At 32.4% G+C, this 19,732-nt stretch overlaps 2 protein-coding genes across 4 annotated transcripts; one reads left to right on the forward strand and one right to left on the reverse strand.

Moving 5' to 3' along the window:
* Positions 1–709: 709 nt before the first annotated feature.
* LOC131952822 (C-terminal-binding protein) lies at positions 710–10,037 on the reverse strand. 3 transcript variants are annotated; one of them, XM_059315695.1, is made up of 11 exons: positions 9,952–10,037; positions 5,910–6,004; positions 5,563–5,599; positions 5,191–5,348; positions 4,929–5,073; positions 4,622–4,828; positions 4,332–4,430; positions 4,000–4,125; positions 3,687–3,818; positions 3,385–3,561; positions 710–3,184 (listed from the first exon to the last, which is right to left on the reverse strand). In XM_059315695.1, coding segments are annotated over exons 3-11 (1,266 nt in total). In that variant the 5' UTR covers positions 5,564–5,599; positions 5,910–6,004; positions 9,952–10,037; the 3' UTR covers positions 710–2,963. The 3 variants fall into 3 exon arrangements, with proteins under 3 accessions (XP_059171678.1, XP_059171677.1, XP_059171679.1); XM_059315694.1 differs by having other exon boundaries at positions 5,563–5,694; XM_059315696.1 differs by having other exon boundaries at positions 3,061–3,184; positions 3,376–3,561; positions 5,563–5,694.
* Positions 10,038–12,111: 2,074 nt separating this feature from the next.
* On the forward strand, positions 12,112–16,897 carry LOC131952807 (E3 ubiquitin-protein transferase MAEA). The gene is made up of 9 exons (XM_059315661.1): positions 12,112–12,213; positions 13,338–13,523; positions 13,696–13,908; positions 14,117–14,239; positions 14,323–14,399; positions 14,788–14,896; positions 15,108–15,241; positions 15,517–15,709; positions 15,807–16,897. Exons 1-9 carry the CDS (start codon positions 12,175–12,177, stop codon positions 15,906–15,908), a joined length of 1,176 nt encoding a protein of 391 aa, XP_059171644.1. The 5' UTR covers positions 12,112–12,174; the 3' UTR covers positions 15,909–16,897.
* The last annotated feature ends 2,835 nt before the right edge of the window (positions 16,898–19,732 follow it).

Raw genomic sequence — 19,732 nt, forward strand, 5'->3', positions numbered from 1 at the left:
GATAACTAAATAGCAAAGATCAGACACATTTGAAATAACATAGGCTTCAAAAACCAAATAGCATACATTAGTCAACACATCACCATATTAAATGCACACACTGATTTAGTTACTTAAGTGATTATGTTAAAAGCCAGGCTGTTCAATAGTACTTTTTAAAGTTATTGTTACTTTTGGTCTAGAAAAATGTATCTATTACATAGAGTTTGTCTTGATAAGTAGATCTATAGATCTAAATCAAATAGTTCATTTCTTCATATTCTAAAAAAACTGGATGATGACGCCATTAGTTTTGTGTACTTTCCGTAGTTTTAACATTGTTTTTAGTGCTCGTCTCAACATTTACATAATTAAAAATGTTTTTACATTCGAATAAGCCCTTATTTATACTTGCCTTCTTTAGATAAAATTTAGTTACTTCATTTAAAATATCCAACATTTTTTTCAACAATTGTCCGTATTTTTAAGTTCTCCATATATCGCTGAACATACTAATAACATGAAAAGTGCACACATGGGCTTTAATATATAAGGATGCAACATTCCCTGTGCAGTTTGGCAAAAATCAAAAGATGAGATTACTATCTTTAGATGTTTTTCCCCTATTATTATTATGTTGTGAAATAAATCTCCACACATTTCCTGGGATGGTTCAAATACTTTCTCAAGGCACTTATACATGCCTGGTTGATGAAAACAAACAAAACTGTTACAAAAGTCATTTAATTTTATTAACAAGTTCTTGTGGAAGATAAAAGCAGAACAACTGATATTTCCCCACATTAAAAGCACATTATAAAATTAGTATTGATTATGTATGATTCCTGTGTCACTGTTTCCATCCAAAAGTCATAGAGTTGCCATTACAAAAAAAAAATGCTCACAGGACTTAACATGAAAGAAGGTAGCTTTTCTTTTACAGATAAAAAAAATTAACTAAATAGCTACTTGTAATATTGGATAAAATAGAGAAACATTTAGGGAATCAATTGTACAAACAAGCATGAACTTTACAAATACACATACAATAATTAATGGAAAAAAACAAACAGATGCTAGCATAGTGCAATGAAATGTTAATTACAAGTGGTGGTAAACTTCACTGACATTAAATTTCTATTGAAAAAAAAAATAAAATAAACTTCAATAGTTTTAGTTTGTACATGTTAGTTATAACTGAGATTTGGATTTTGGGACACTAATTGCACATATGCATAGATTTTGAAAACTAGGAGTAAGGTAATACAATTTGTGGAATCCGCTACAAAAAAAAAAAAAACCCTGATTCTCAATAACAAAATTTGAGAGAAAAAACTTTTTAATACAAAAAAATTAAATCCCAGGTTTTGTAGCGATCTAACCAGGGCATTGAAAATATTCATCACTGCATAGTTTCGGAGTTCAGACCATTGGTTACTTCTAGAAAGCCAATACTCTGTTCTTGTAAATGAGTTCTAAATAAAAGAAGTTATTGTTTATGCATTCATAACATGGACAAAGTAAACTTCGAGATGATTTGACATCTAGACAAATTGATAGTTTATTCTATAATTATGATTTATGAATAGTTATGTTTATCATGAGAATGAAAATCTTTACTCTACAAAAATATTTACAATATATACAATTTTGCTCACATGTAATTGTTGAAAGCTGGAATATCATAAACTAACTTTAATAAGCAAAATACAAAGTTTTTTTATAGAATGGTCAAGCTAAGATGATACAAACACAACAGAATTAAACTAAGAACTAAAATTTCTGGGGGGAAAAATGTACTTATTACTTCTGTAAAATTTTCTAAACTATGATATATAAACTTTTAAAAAATTAATACACTCATGACAAAGTAAAAGGTATAAGCTCACAACATGAGATTGGAAATATGGAGAACAAAATTCAATTTACTACAATAAATTTTATACTTTGTCTATTGCATACAATTTAAATTTAGAACAGGTCATCTTCGTTCATGTACTGGCATAACACAACCTATTCAATAAACTGCAGGTATCTTAAAAGATGTATAGAAGGGTATTCAAATATTATTTCTTGAAAGCTTACTTGAAAAAACGAATTACTAGAAAAATTAGTGAGCTACCATGAGATACTTAGTAAATGAAAGTATGATAAAAGAAATTTTAAAGCATATGTAGAAATCCATGTGGAGTCATAAGATAACTGTGCAGTGATAATTTTCAACAAATAGCAAAAAAGTACTTCCAATTAATAGATATAATTAAAACCTGTTGTGATTTTAAAAGAAAAATAAAGCTACTTAAAATTTTAATTAAAAAATCTTACAAGTAAGCATATAAAATTTGCTTAACTATCTAAATTTCACACAAATGAGCTTCACAAAACAGTACAAAGTAACGATGCTGAACCAAATAAATCTAAATCCATACCAAAATTTCAATAAAATTGTATTTCAAATACAGGATAAATATTACAAATTAATTAATGTCTAAAAAATTAAAGTGCTTTGACAGAAAAAATGAAACTACATTAAGTAAAACAGATTTAATAGATAAGAAAATTTTTAAAGTAATTTAATGGTAGGTTATAGGATTTGATGGTAAGCCAAGAACAAACATCAGATCTGGAATAAAACACCCTTGTCATACTTAGCAGTTAGTCAATGAAATTTAACGGATTGGTTGAACAACAAATATTTAATCTAAATAATTTTTAACACTTTCTCCATAAATATAATACATTCCTTTCTCTCAAGTAAAAAATAATAATTGATATTCAACCAAAAACATGAGCTGGTCAAACTTAAAATAAAAGAATCAATCAAAAGCAAAAAAAAAAAAAAAAAAAAACCTCACATCCACACAATTACAATGATACTGTTATAATTTTCTTGTTGACAGACAAGGTTCAGCAATCAGAATCTTGCCTATTTTATGTTCATGAGTACATGCTGCCTTCAACCTTTCCCCCAAACAAATCCCAACCTAATGGACAGGACTAGGGTTCTCTGGTTTGGGCACATGATTTCCAGAATCTGGGGCAGTGTGGGCAGTGGTCAAAATAGCTCCTCCATGAGAAACTGCTGGATGATCTGTTGTTGAGTGAATGGCAACTGCTGCAACAGCAGGATTAAATCCTGGATAACCAGTTGCACCGTTTATACTGTCAAATGGGCCTACTGGGGGAAATGGATATCGCGGTGCACCTGAGGATCATTTTAGATGATTCATATTAAAAAAAAAAGTTATTTCTATATTAACAAAATAAGCATGCACACAAGGTTCTTTTTGCATAAATCAATACCATTTAATTAAACAAAACTAACAAACTCATACAGCAATTATGTTAATTTTTATCAAATAAACTGAAATAAAAATGAAATTTAAAGGCTCTTACTTTACTTACTAGTGGTGGGGTTGAAATACTCCTTATTGACACAATTCCGTAAACTTTCAGGGATGCGTCCAAGAATAGCACGCCGAACTTCACCTGCAGCCATTTCACGCAATTCAGTCACACTCTGCTCACTATAGAATGCTGAATGAGGTGTGCAGATGAGATTGGGACAATCTTTGAGAGGACCTGTTAAAAAATAAAACAAAATTTTAAACATTTTAACAATACATTAACACGGCAGAAACTGTTTACTCAATCCAGAAATAAAGCATTCACTGTGATAATTTTACAGATATTTCTCAAGCACTCACTATTAGCAAACACCAGAGGCTCATTCTCTTGAACATCAAGAGCTGCTGCTCGTATTCTCCCATCTTTTAAGGCAGCTGCTAAAGCATGCTCATCCACTAGACCACCTCGAGCAGTATTAATAAGAAAGGCTCCTGGAGAAATTTTTTTTAATAAAGATCAAATGTGGAAAAATTTAACGTGAGAATAAATTTATGAAAGCGTAATTAGGATATTTGATTTAGTTAAATTATTAATAAAATTTTAATTGAAAGTAAAATAATTTTTAAAACTATTACAATAGTTACAAAAATTCTGATTTACAACCATTCTTACCTGGTCTCATTTGTTTGATTGTGTAGTCATTAATTAGATGATGATTATGTTCATTTAAATTACAATGCAGCGAAACACAATCACTTTGGAACAGAAGCTCTTGAAGTGTGTAAACACGGGTTATACCTTGATAAAACAATGTTAGGATTTTAAAATAGTGATTGTTTTTAAATACTAATTCATGAAACCAGCATGTGACAAAAAAGGCAACCCTTAACAAAAAATCAAAAGATTAATGAGTGTAAGCTGAACCACAAATAGTGGTATGCTGTAGTGTGTGAAATTGTGAGCGTTTTGGATAATTTTAGTTTTAGTTAACGATACATACTTACCAAGTGATTTTTCAATCCCATCCGCCAAATAAGGATCATAAAAAATAACATTGAAGCCAAATACTTTTGCTCTAATTGCTACAGCAGTACCAACACGGCCTGCAAGATAAAAAATGGTGGTGAAAAATTTTAGCATATTTTTTTTTTAATCTAAATATCCACTTTTTAAATAATAAAATGTGCCATATATAATTATGAGAAATATAAATTGGAGATAAGACTTACGTAAAGTAGCTAATTTCCACAGGATAACTTTTTTAAACAGATATTTAAAAAGTTTTAACACTCACCTAAACCCACAATACCAAGCGTGTCACCCCTAATTCTTGCAGATCCTTGAGCAGCATCTCGAAGTTGTTCAGGTCCATTTATTTTCTTTCCCTCACGAACCATATTTGCAAGCCAGTAAGTACGGCGGTATAAATTCAAAATGAGGCACAAGGTTGAATCTGCTACTTCCTCTACACCATAACCAGGTACATTACAAACGGCTATGCCTGAAATTTTATATTTTCAAATAAGTGAGGTGAAACACTAAAAAAAAGTTAATCAACAAGCTCTTTAAATTATTTTCACCCAAAAGTTTATTATTCTTACCCATTTCTCCTGCAGCTTTAACATCAACATTATCATAGCCACTGCCTATTCTAATGATGACACGCAAGCTTTTAAATTTATCCAAATCTTCTTTTGTCAATGTGATAGTGTGCCACATCAGTGCCCCAACTGCTTCATTTAATACCTAAATATTTAAGAATAAACACATGATTGCTTAAAAAATTAAGGGAAAAAATGAATCAAGCAAAAAAAAAAAATTTACTGAAAGAAAGCTCTAAATTGGAAATCTTTTTCTACTTACCTTTTCATGAATTTCTTGTGTAGACTGGGCATCACAAAAAGCAACAGTTGCAACATCTTTCAAAATGGGCATTTCAATTGAGCAATCCCTGCCATCTAAAAGTGCAACTAGGGGGCGGGGATGCATTGGCCCATTAGGGATTGGACCTCTTATAGACACTGAAAATTAAAAAAAATGTTCAACAGTACTTTTATAAACCATTCAGATTCAGGGGAAATGAACAAGCACTAAGATGCACAGATCCTTATCAAATCAACCAAATTTTGAAATATCTTGAGTGAAGAGGTTCAGTAGTTTTTCTATGTGAAACTTACTTTTGACAAGATTTAGCTTAAATAGCATGCAATAATTATTACAATATTAAAAACTTACTTGTATTAGGCTCCAATCTAGCCTTCTTGGGAGCCGCCTGCATAAGAAAAGACAACTTTGAATCCTTTTTTAGAGATACTGAATAAATGATAATTCTTGCAAGAACCAGCCGTACAAGTGACTCAATATATGCTGTAATAATAATTAAAGAATTATAAATAGCCTTAAGAAACATTTTAATTGAACAAAAGTAATTAAATGGTATATAAAAATCTTAAGCTGCAATTGCACACCAAATTAATTGAACTGTCTCACTGCTTGCAATGCAAAGAATTTTATCATATATATGCAATCTACCTTTATTTTTATTGTAAAAATATTCAACAATAATCATCTAACAAACTTACATAAGGAGCTCCAAGACCCCAAATAAACTTTTTATTCCAGTTTAGATTATGCCAAACCCTTAAATGTTAGCCTGTAGTCATACTGCTGTTATTATCTGTTCATAAAACAAATAAACTGATATTACAGTTACTAAAGAAAGTTTTCACTATGATGCTGACATGTTTTTGACAGATTATAATTGTCAATGTGAATTACTGATAGCTAAAGCAGATTACACTGTATCGCTGATTAGTAATGCAGCACCCTTACTTAATTTCCCACACCCATCACCACTACTGAGGAACAATGAGATAATTTGAACTTTCTGCTTTCTTGAACTAGACTTAGACATTTTTTAACAAGTTTTGTTTATGATTAAATTTTTATATTATGTTTGGGGAAAATGTGTACTAAGGGTAAGAAAAATAGATGTGATTTTTAAAAATATGCCTTAATTGAGTTTTAATAAAAATATACAGAGATGTAACTGCCTGTCAAAGATAAAAACCAAGGTGGGTGTATCTAATATTTTTTAACACCTTACTTTTTAAATATAGATTCAACCAAATAAAAAAAAATTACACTGGTCTCTAAATCCTACCTCTTTTAAATTGCACAAAAAGTTAATGTTAAATTTTTTTTATCTCCAGTGGTATATTGTTAACTGAATATGCACATTAAGGCTATTCCGAGGCTGAGAAAAGGGTTTGCCAAAAAAAAAAAAAAAAAAGTGCTTAATTTGTGGCACACAAGCCTACTTAGTACTACTTGTCAGAGCTGCTAATCCAAAACTTTTTTATCAGTAACAAAAGAATAGATTTTCTGTAATAATTGGCTTTTGTCTATTTTAAAACTATAGTAATACTTTTTACATCTATTTTGTTTTGTATACAAAGTAGCTAATTACACGTTAATATTTAAAAAATTATATGACTCCATTTAACTTTGGGAGATAGTTGATAACACAGAGAAGTGAATTGTCAGGGCTAGTACTAAGGCCTTAAATAAAAAAATTGTAGATCGCTATGCACAGCTATACTCTCAACCTTGCATGGTTTAGTCCTAAGGAATATGTTTGGTATACAAGCTTGGGTTGTGGAAGTTCCTGAATAGTAACCAGAGTTGGTATTTCTTTCTTAGATGGGTTGTTTTCTGCCAGAAGGTTCATCTGGTTAGAAACCATGAGCTTTCCCTCCTGACAATGGCTGACCCACAACAAATTTTATTAGTTAGCAACAATACAGATGCTAATTCTTTTTTGTGTGCTTTGATCTAGACTGCTTGTAACTTTCAAAACGTGGCTAGTTATCACAGCAGTACTCTAGGCTACAGTGTGACAATTTTATAAGCAATTACCAGGGTTCAAGCACCCAAGTTAAAATCAAATTTCTGAAGTTTTTATGTTGGACAATGTACATTTCAGGACATTTTTAAAGGCAACAGATTGTATAAGGCACACACACTTATATTTTTTTAATAACGTTAAAATTAGGGTTTCAGTGATATTTTAAGTGAATCATGAAAAACTAAAATAATGAAAAAATATTTTATTTTCAACAATTCTACATATTTTTATCACTGACCTATTTGTGAACTTACAGTGACTTTGGGATGATTTTAGATACAGATAATACTCTTCCAAAAACAGCTGTTAAGTTGTTAGTTATATTGTAATCTGGACAAGTTTTATGGTTAGAAATTAGGGTTAGGCGTACGGACTAGGGTTGGGGCTAGCATTGACATTAGAAAATCATGTGTGTAATTTAATTAAGTACTAGCAACCTTACACCCCTTTTTAAAGATTCTAACATCTGACACAACCCCTCCTTTTTTTATTTCATCATAGCACCCCACCTTTACCTGCCAAAGCCAAAACTATGCAACAACCCATAACCATTGGTCAGTGTTGAATACTGGAATGAGTACATTTCAAAATAGTGAGCAGGCCTATACCAACTAGATTTAGATTAACGTACCTAAATCTTGATCTAGAATCTATCCAAACTTTAATTTCTAAATCTGGATCACTGTTTTAAAACTTTTTGTGTGGAAATTTAATAAAAAAAGGGGTATATGGTTACTAGTACTTAACTAAAATACACACATGGCTACCTAATGTCAATGCTAACTCTATCCCTAACATATGCCTAACCCTAATTTCTAGATTTTCTTGCTAAATCTAAAATTTACTCAATTTGCAATTTAAACATGACATCCATATTTAATCCATTAGGCACTAATTTTGAAGTTTTAAGTTTGTTATAAACTATGCCAACACACCTCTCCATGACGACACTTGTTATATCACTCTTACATTGAGGCAAAGGCAAACCACAAATCCGGTTCGACTTTTTAACTGGCTATGCACCAGAGTTCTCCACTAGTGGTCACGTGGTTTTAAAAAAAAAATTTGGTTGTCATTTAAAAGAGTCTTATTAAAAAAAGTGCTTGCAATATTCGATTTATCTTTCCATAGAATCATAACTCTAATTTATAGTATTACTCGCTAACTTGGAGGCGTGGTCGGTTGCTAACAACAATATGGCGCCCGGACAGGACGCTTGACTTCCGACGATTTTTCGGCCAAATTCCAGAGACCTTCTACTAATTAGTTTTTAAAATGTTTACCACGCGCAAAATGGCGGGACTTTCACGTTATAAAAACAAGCTATAGGTGGCAGGGCTATATATGCCAGAAAAGCATTTTAAAATTTGCGTTGGAGAATGAAGGCTAAATTTAAAAGTTGGTTTCATCAAAAATACTAGAACTTTTTAAATATCGATTTCCATATTACAAAATTGATTTCCATACTAAAGCATTATTAGTTTTATCAGTCTATGAAAAAATAAATCAAATATCGTCAACCGTTTTTTTATGAGACCAGCCGAAAAAATGACAACCAAATTTTTTTTGAAAAAAAAAAAACCACGTGACCACTATTTGGTGATCACTAGTGAGGAACTCTTGTGCATGGCCACTTAAAAAGTCTAACTTGATTTGTGGTTTTCTTTAGCTTCAAGCTTAAGAAGAGTTGTCATGGAGAGATGTGTTGGACATGGCAGTGATTGACAATAAATATTAAATTAAGTAATTTAGTTTAAAACTAACTAAAAACTCCAAAGTTAGTGCCTAATGGATTAAATATGGATGTCTATTATTCAGTGGTCCTGTTTAAATTGATAATTGCGTAAATTCTAGATTTAGTGAGAAAAACTACTAATTTACAACCTCCAATTCATTTTTGTACTCTCCTGGCTGATATTTTAATAGTTCTATTAATTTTAATGACACTGACTTTTAAATTTGCATGTTTTTATAACATGGTAACCCGCAATTTTGCTAGTGGTAAACTTTTTATATAAGTAATTCCAAGAAGGTCTCTGGAACTAAAACGAAACATTGTTGGAAGTCATGCATCCTGTCTGTACGGCATATTGTTGTTAGCAAGCAGCCACGCCTCGGGGGTAGCGAGCAATATTACTAATTTCTAACCATAAACTTAGTCTAGATTACAAGTAGGGGCCTAGGCCTAACAATATTACTAACAACCCAACACACCTATTTTTGGGAGAGTCTATTATCGGATATCTGTATCTAGATCTAAAATCATCCCATTTTTCTTAGAAATTTGTAAAAATGTGGAGACAGAGGCTAGATTCTAGATCTAGGACTTCCTAAATGATCAGATTCTCAGGATTCAGAAGTCTTGAATTATGACAAGATTTTAAAATTCAATGATTTGTAAACAAGTATAATTTAGTATAAGTCAAATTGCATCAAACAAGGGTCAAGCTAGTTCTGTTGATGAAACTAACAGTTACCTCGGGATCTACAATCTAATGCTACATTACACAATTTTAGCAGTACATGGTTAGCAGACTGGGCTGCTGTTGCTCCTTTTGTAAAAAAAAAATTGAAAATGCACTGATTCTGCAGACAGGGGCTTATTCTAGTTTACATGTTAGCAATCAACCTAAATAAACAGTTAGAAGTATAAATTTAGCTGAATATGAAATTAATACTTTGTTTATACATTAATCAAATGTCATTTCATTACTCACAATAAAAACTTAGAACCAGGAGAATAAAGATGCTATCTTTCTCTACAAAGCGTGCGGGGCTTCTCATTTAGAGGCGAATGGCGTTTACAGTCTCGTAGTCTCGCGTGACTTTCTTATAAATAATGTTACATTTTATTAAGCCAAAACTATTATTCATTTTAAAATAAAATTTAATTAACGAGTGTATTCATAATAATATATATATTATTATTATTTAGATTATATATGTATTTTTATTTGTTTTTTTTTATTTGAGGCTCTGCAAGGGAATAAGTACGGTTAAGCTTTTTCGAATTGTTAAAAAACTCTCTAACGAACTAGTTTTATATTACCGAAACAATTACAACCAATGAAAATAATAGCAACATTACCTCTGATATATTGCTCTGGATTTTACTTTAATTAAATTTTCAAAAAGTGGTTTCGTGGTCGGTTAGCCTATTTTCTTTTAAATTCATGTCGAGCGTAATCAAAACCTTAGATTTATAGGAAATAGATCTGGAACTACCCTATGACAATAAATATGTAGGTCTATAGGCCTTGCAGTTGCTACTCTACTCTAGAAAGCGCGCTTTCCCGGCGATATCGGAAACGTTTTTCAAAAATGTTCTGATTGTTCAACACTTTGAAAACACTAAAGAGGTCGTCCATAAATGACGTCACACTCGTAGGGGGGGGGGGGGGAGTCCGTAATTTTGTGACGGTGTGTGATGAGGGGGAGGGGGGCTTAGATGGTGTGACGTCACTTGTTTCATTATAAAAAAGCAATGTTAGAAAACGAGTTTTAGCCGTGATTTCGCGTTTTGGAAAACGGCTTTTAATAAATTGTAATAGGAATTGAGCAAAATACTCTATGTTGACAGAGTTCTGACAAGATTTTGGAAAAATATCGATGTTTTAAGAAAAATTCAACAGCAATTTTGAGGGGGGGGGGGGTTGTAGACCGAGGTGTGACGTCATTTTAGGGGGGGGGTCTGGCTTTTTGTGACGAAGTGTGACGGAGGGGAGGGGGAGGTAAAAATCGTTTTAAAAAGCGTGACGTCATTATGGATGACCCCAAAGGGGCAAACCTTATATTACGTCGTCTCGGGGAGGGGGGGGGGGGAGTAAGTGGCTGAAAAGCGAAAAAATAAAAAAGTCGGCTTATGTGGACTTGGGTGGTAGTCGGATCTTTGAGGAGATCAAAAGTTAAAATACACATCTGTGTGCATAATTTTCTTATTTGCACATTTTTCTGTGTGCGCATTTTTCTGTGTGCGCAATTTTCTATTTGCGCTTTTTTGTTAGCGCATTTTTCTCTTTGCGCATTTATCTGTGTGCGCTAATTTCTGTTTGCGATCTTTTCCGTTGAGCTTTTTACGTTGCGCATCTTTTTGGTCACCGATCTCAATGTGTATAACTAATTTTTTTCTACAACATCATTATATTGCATTATAAATATTTATAATTCGTACAATTTCACCAGGTTGGTGTTATCCCATTCATGGAGTTATTAGACCTTTACTTTAGGCCTAAAAAAAACAATCAGCTATCAACCTGACAAAACACGGTTGTAAAAATACTAAATTTTCAATTTGATGCCCGCCCCACCCCACCATCTCATAACGTGTCACAGTTGTCACAAAATTTGGAATCTCTCTTACTGACTTGGTGTTCAGTGACTTTGATAGAGGCTTTTTTGTGTAGTCTATTTCAATATGCATATAGAATCTAGATCTAGTAGATCTAGATCTATTAGCCTAAATTAAAAACACAAACAAAACAATTTTTCCAAAGTCAATAAGTTGAAGCTAATTGAAATTTGTCTTTATGACCTCAACTTAAAACTATTCTAAAAGCCAAAAAGGCCTAATTACTAATTAATAACAATAAATTTACAAGACCTATTAAATATTTATTATTTAATACATTTAGCTTAATTAGGTCGCTGTTAGTGATTAGATCTAGAAATCTAGATCTTTAATGATCAAAATATAAATTTGGTTTGGGATTTGGCGTAGAAAAAAACAACAACAAAAACAAACAAAAAACCATAGGCCCATTGATTAGATTTATTTATTTATTTTTGACAGAAGGTAAACTATTGAAAAAATAAATAAGTCAACATCTTCAATTATATAACCATTCCAAAGTATAGATTTACTTATTAATTACTTCAAAATTTTATTTACCCTGGGAAAATCAATTAACCTATGACCTACCAGACCTGTTTGCTCTGACAACATGGCTGACATAAAAACTTTGGAGCACTCAACATTGAAAGTAATGAATGGACTAAATTTTCAAAAATTAGTAGATCTAGATTATGTTTACACCCTTTTATTAATTACAGTACATATTCATACTGAAAGCAAAATCTAACTATGACAAACGCTAGATCTAGAATGACACATTGATATGTGACGGACGTCTCTTCTTCTCTGGTCTCTGTCACTGCGCTGTGCTCTTGTCTTCTACTCAACTGACTACTTTACTGTTTACTCACTCTGAGACTGTCTGAGACAGAATTCACTTGTGTTTTTGTGATGTTTAGTCATTTTGTATTCGTCGCTTTGTTTTGTAACTGAACTAATAGAGATTGATCATAAGTAGATTATTCTAAATCTAGTAGATCTAGACTCTAGATCTAGAAGCTATTCTTTACTATTCTAATCACATGAGTTATGTTGTCGTTGAATGATGAATTTTAATACAATTTTTCAATTTGTTAATTTTATAATTTAAGTAAAGCCAATTATTTAATGAAAGTATTGTCAACTTGTATCATTTAGAATCTAAATTAGATCTATGATCTATGTCTCTGTACTAAATAAAAATTAGATATAATAGGCCTATAGAATCTTGATCTAGGCTAACTTTATGTTTAAGTTTAATTAGTAACTGTAATAAAGTATATTAAGTATTAAATGTATTTTAGTAAGTAGATCTAGACCTAAAACCTGTAATAATGTACTATTCATTAATTTCATTTTGTACTAGGAGTCATCCTTAAATGACTTCACACTCATAAGGGCGAGGGAAGTGTCCGTAATTTAGTGACCATGTCGATGTGTAATAAGGGCGAGGGTGATTCAGATAGCATGATGACACACTTTTGCATTTTAAAAAATAATGCTAGAAACTGAACTTAGCTATTTTTCAATAAATTGTACATAGAAATTGATTAACATACTCTATGTTGACCGATATTAAAATTTTAGAAACATATTTTGTCATGATGTGTGACGGACGGGATGGAAACACTCATTAAAAAAAAAGAGTGATTTCACTCTGATACTTTTATTTGTAAACGCGTGTTTGTTAAAAATAGCTTAAGAAAATATTAATATTGCAACTTGTTGATTTTAACAGTTTAGTTTAAAATGTTAAATAATTCAAATCCGCAGGTGCCATATGAATTGTTGAATAAACAGTTTCGAGCTTCTCAAAAAATAATTGATAGAGAGGCATCAAGAATAAATAATTCAGCAAATGACATAGAAAGAAAATTTCAAGATTCCAGTTTGACAGTTGGAGATGTCACATCTGCTATTTCAACAATGGTGGACAATTTATCAATGCTTAAACGAAAGGTATATTAATTATGCGATTCATTAGCAACTATTTAAACTAGAATAAAGAGAGACCATTATTACTAAAGCACACATTTTTCTTTTTAGTGCACACAATTGTTCAAATTTGAATTTTATTATTTTTATTCTTGAGAAATATAAAACTCATAAACTTTCCCATTAAAAAATCTAGGCAGAAGAGAGTATCCAGGAAGAATTGGGGGCTTCTCGTGTAATTAAAAGAAGATTGGAGCACCTACAAGAAAGAGATACTCCTGGCATAAAAGATTTCGTCCCACCAACATGGTGGCAAAAAAACAGACTGGACAGAATGCTGGTTGAATACTTTTTAAGGGCAGGTTACTACAATTCAGCATTGAAGTTGGCAAAGCACTCCAACATAGAGGTTAGTTATAACTAAACATGACAAAGCTTTTACAAACATTGATTTGAATTTAGCGATAGTTTTAAGTGTATCAACATTTTGTTTGCTAGAAACTCTACCCTACCTTGACCCTAGAGCTTACCCTGATGATTACAAAAACCTGAAAGATAAACATAAGGCTCTACCTGTGTTTTTCTAAAAAAACCAGACATTGTCTCATTGTTTCCAGGATCTAACCAACATTGAATTGTTTATGATGTCTAAAGAAATAGAAGATGCGCTGGCAAAGAGTGATACAAAGCCGTGTTTGAGCTGGTGTATAGATAACAGATCAAAGCTTCGAAAAATGAAGGTAACTGTCTTTAATTGTGTTTGAAACTTGTTGTAATGTGTAAAAATGTACATGTAGATTAAAATATATTTCCCTATCTTCAGAGTACTTTAGAATTTACTGTTAGAAAACAGGAGTTTGTTGAGCTGATTCGAGAAGATAAGCGTTTGGATGCTATTAAGTAAGTTATTGTAAATTGTTTATTTATTGAATAGTTTAAGATTTTCTCATTTTCAAATAAACCCCATGTTTAGAATAATTTCCAATTCTAATTGCGAGTTCTTAAGACAAAAAGAAATAGAAACTGACTGGCATCTATTTTTTATGAAAATATTTTCTCGCTTCTGTTTTTATAAAGCTTTAAGTCATGAAAATAGTAATATTAGAAAACAACAATTAATAGCTATATATCTACTCGATTTTAATTCGTATCCAGAATAATTATCCATATCGTTGCAAAATTTGATTTTAACTTTTAAAATATAGACCTAATCTTAACACAAATTGTTACATATTTTTTAATGCGGCAGTTTACAAAAGATTTTAGAAATTAAAAAAATCTTTTTCAGGCATGCTCGCAAATATTTTTCATCAGTTGAGGCAAACCAGGTTGGGGATGTGCAGAAGCTAATGGGAATGTTAGCATTTAACTGTAGTAGTCCTGATAATCCATATTCAGTAGGTCTATTAACGTTTGATAAAGCTTTAGTTTTAGAACATAAATACTTCTAATTTTGAAAATTTACACTACAATCAAGATTGAGTTATTGAAACCTAATTGTGTGAAGATATACACCACAATAGATTATTATATTAATATATATTTATCTTTTTTAAACTTTTTGAAATTATTTTTAGGGTTGTCGTAAATAGTTGAAAACATTTTCAGGATCTGCTAGACATGGGCAACTGGCAGAAGTTGGTTTTACAGTTCAGGCAGGAAAACTTTAAACTCCATCAGCTGAATAGCACATCTGTGTTCACTGCTACTCTACAGGCTGGTTTATCTGCTCTTAAAACTCTGTATCCTTTACTTGAGAATGATCTTCACAAATTTGGACAATAATAGAATAGCGCTCATGATGTTAAATATGAATAATTGCCTTATCACTGTACTAGATATTGTTATAAAGACTAAACTTTACTAATTAGAACAATACTAAACAGCACCAATGTTTTAAAGTAGAGTTGATTGCCTCATCACTACATTAAAGATTGCCACTAAGCTTTACTATTAGAACAATTCTAAAGAGCTGTCTTGTATTAAAATATTGTTGATTGCCTTATCGCTGCACTAGACATTGCTATAAAGACGCCAACATGAGACACCCGGATTGCCCAGTTTGCAGTACTCACCTAAACGAGCTGGCCCAGCCTCTTCCGTTTGCCCACTGTACAAATTCCAAACTAGTCTGTAGTATCACAGGCACAGTGTTAAATGAACACAACCCTCCTATGATGCTACCCAATGGTAGAATTTATGGTCTTAAGGTATCAGCAATATTCAATATCTTTTAGGAGAGTGAATAACTAGAAAAATTTTTGATGATGTTTAAAGATAATAAAATGTTTTTTTTTTCCTTTTTAGGCATTGGAAAACATGGCTGCTGATAATGATGGACGAGTTGTGTGCCCAAGAACCCGTGAGATCTACCATGTTGAAAATCTTGAAAAAGTTTTTGTCATGTGAAGTTTTTGCCATTACAAATTCAGTTTTATTTTGAGTTCTTTAGCGTGCCATGAATAAATGTAGGAATTATTTTTTAAAATTTAGTTCTGCGACAGACCAATTTACTTTAAAACATTGGAGGCTATAGATCAAACATTGTTTAACTGTTTCTAATTATTACTACTTAACTTTTATTTCATTATTTAATATTTAGTTTTAACATTTTTGACACTACAGGAAGAATAAAATAATATCCCAAATTATAAGTAAATGCATACAACTCATAGTTTTTAATCATGTTGTAATAAGTGTTTAGCAGTGTATATTCCCTAATTTATTTTACCCTTAAAACTCTTAAGCTCTAAATGTGAGTTAGATAAAAACTATATTGGATTGATAACTACTGTAACTGACAAGCCATAATGCCAGCATATAAAGGGTATCAACAATTTATATCAGGGATCTCTAGAAGTTTACCAGTTACATAATTTAAGAGATTTTACAGTACTTCACCTATAGCTATGTTATTTAGACAAAATGAACCTCTATATCAAAGGCTTCATCTCACTGTCTTACCCACACCAAATGAACAGTACCAGCACACTGAACATCAGCATATATTTCTAACTTGGTTGCTCTATTTGGCATAAAGCTTTACAAATCTTGTATTATACTACTAAAACTTGATGATGCAAACATTTTCAAAATCTCATTTATGACAGATATTATTTTCATTTTATTATCAAAGTTTAAGGCTGAGAATTATCTTTAATTATAAATTAAATTCTTTTCTTTGCCTTGTCTCTGAATTCCCAAATCATTGACAAAAGCTATGCACTAGACAAGAGGCAGGTTTTTGTTAATTTCAGTCTGTAACATGGATGTCACTAAGTCTGTCTAGCACTAGTAACAGAAAGCTTTGAGTTTTAAGTGCTAGATTCTATTTTAAAATTGTGTTCCTTTTTTAGTCACCAGTTACATGTTTTATTTGAGAATAAAATAAGTCTATACAAAATTATAGTTTTCTTGTAATTATCTTTCAAATGTACGTTTTCTCAGCCAAGTTCCTCAAAAACTCAACTAAAATAAATAACCTGTTGATTGGTGTGTAGTTTGCATAATAAATAGAACATTCCATCTGAGGAAACATGAATAACTTGAAGATATATTCAACTAATAAAAATAACATTTGGTTATGTCTTTTGATTGGCTGAGACATGCACTGCTTCATTGCCTTAGAATAAGCTAACTGACCTGCCCCATTGCATTGGCTAGCTCACTGTTTTGAAATGTTGTCCAACACAGCAGCTGTTGTGTGATGTTGTCCAACACAGCTGCTGTTGTGTGGTGTTGTCCATCACAGCTGCTGTTGTGTGGTGTTGTCCAACACAGCTGCTGTTGTGTGATGTTGTCCAACACAGTTGCTGTTGTGTGATGTTGTCCAACACAGCTGCTGTTGTGTGATGTTGTCCAACACAGCTGCTGTTGTGTGGTGTTGTCCAACACAGCTGCTGTTGTGTGGTGTTGTCCAACACAGCTGCTGTTGTGTGATGTTGTCAAACACAGCTGCTGTTGTGTGGTGTTGTCCATCACAGCTGCTGTTGTGTGGTGTTGTCCATCACAGCTGCTGTTGTGTGGTGCTGTCCAACACAGCTGCTGTTGTGTGATGTTGTCCAACACAGCTGCTGTTGTGTGATGTTGTCCAACACAGCTGCTGTTGTGTGATGTTGTCCAACACAGCTGCTGTTGTGTGGTGTTATCCAACACAGCTGCTAGTGTGATGTTGTCCAACACAGCTGCTGTTGTGTGGTGTTGTCCAACACAGCTGCTGTTGTGTGATGTCTCCCAAAACAGCTGCTGTTGTGTGATGTTGTCCAACACAGCTGCTGTTGTGTGATGTCTAACACAGCTGCTGTTGTGTGATGTCTAACACAGCTGCTGTTGTGTTAAGTTGTCCAACACAGCTGCTGTTGTGTGATGTCCAACACAGCTGCTGTTTTGACTTGCTATTGTTAAGCATAGTTTAGTACCTCCCTTGTGAGAGAGATGGAATGTGTTGAAGCTATGGAATGTAGCTGGTAAGTTGTTGGTAGATATACTTTTAGTAATTAACTGTCCGATGTTTAAAGATTTCTGAAAACAGTTAACCTCGAACAGGCAGTCAATGGTAATCACATTATAGAATTGTCAGAGATATCAAATGCCAATGGTAACGACTTATGCATTAGTTTTTTTTATCACGATAAAGCATTGTTATATTTCTGATACAACCAGCATTTGATCTAGAATGACAAAAATCCCATCATTAAAAAAATAATCCCAACATTTTCAGTGTGGGGGAATAATGTGGTTCCTTGAACTATTATAATTTAATTGCTGGGTTTCTCCATAATTACATCATAATTTTGTTAAATGTGACAAGTATATAAAGTCTAATAACAAATCACAAGAACAAATATTTTAACTACAGCTAGTAGATCTTGGCTTTATACAATTTTATTAATCAAACATTTTAAAACAAAATGTGAAAATGTAGATTTCATTAAAAATAAAACTGTTTCACTTAACAAAACAATTATTAAATAATTTTAAAATACAACCTAAGATTAATGCATGGCTGAGACCGGCCCATTTACTTTTATTTATTAAAGCTGACATTAGTAATATATAGGCCTACTTTTTCATGAATTTATTTAAAAATATTGACCTAGATGCAATTTAGACCTACACAACCCTAAATAATTGATCTATACAAACAACATTAAAACTTTTGGAATATTTTTAATTAAAGTGAGATGTCCATAGAAAAAAAGACAACTTATTCATGGCATCATAAATTATCATGAAGAAAACATTTGAACAAACAACAGAGATTATAGGAAAAACGCTTTTCTTTGATGTATAAGTATTGGCTGAAATATTGAAATAAATCAGCTGAAAGAAAAGTTTGTTTGGCATAGACTCATTTGTTGGAGGCAACTTACTTCAAACCTCAAACTTTTGGCATAGGAAAAACTTTAAATATGCCCCCCCCCCCAACCCATAAAAGGACACCCTTTTTCTTTGCAACCTAGTTAGTCACTAGTCAGCACTACATAAGTAAAAAACAACTAATTAATAGTATCATACTTAAATAATTTAAATTTGAAATTTAAAACATTATTATTATTATTATTATTGAATAACAGATTATGTTTGTCAGATAAAAGAATATTTTAATTTCTAAAACTAAGTGTTTATGTAGCCTACTTAAATAATTAGAATCCCCTCCCCCCGCCCCCCATGTACTGGTTTGCCCCTGTTGCCCACCCACCCCCTGGACTTCTCTTACTATGACCTAGCTACCAGTCCGTCAGTAGTGCTCATATAGATGCTTCGTCTTTAAAGTCTGGCCCATATCTGTTGAGAACGTTTGGCACCGAGGAAGTTGCTTTGATGTTGTAGGGCGGGTAGACTTTGGGATCCCCGTGGAAGGAATATTTCCAGCGATTGTGTCTGAGGAACGGTTCCTGGGTAACTGCCATGACGTGAAGCGGAGTCTGCAGGGGAGGCGACGCCCAAGACGTCAGATCAGCGCTAGGTTCTCTCCCCTGAAAACAAAATTGAATTTAAATAGGCTACATTCAAGATCTACCATCCAAAACCAATGATTGGATGTAATCATTACCAGGAAAAAGAGAATTATACAGAAACGAGTAGAGTAGGGACTGAAGTAGTCGATTACGCCGGGGGAGGGGTTAGAAACCCCAAGGACTCCCAAAATTAGAGATGATTTACTAAATTTGGTGACGCGTGTTTATGTTGCTTCCAGCCAATGTCATATACAGAGTTTCTTCCAAGCATCC

Source organism: Physella acuta, unplaced genomic scaffold (genome assembly GCF_028476545.2).
Source record: "Physella acuta isolate Inbredline_101_S28 unplaced genomic scaffold, ASM2847654v3 ptg000890l, whole genome shotgun sequence".
NCBI lineage: Eukaryota > Metazoa > Mollusca > Gastropoda > Physidae > Physella > Physella acuta.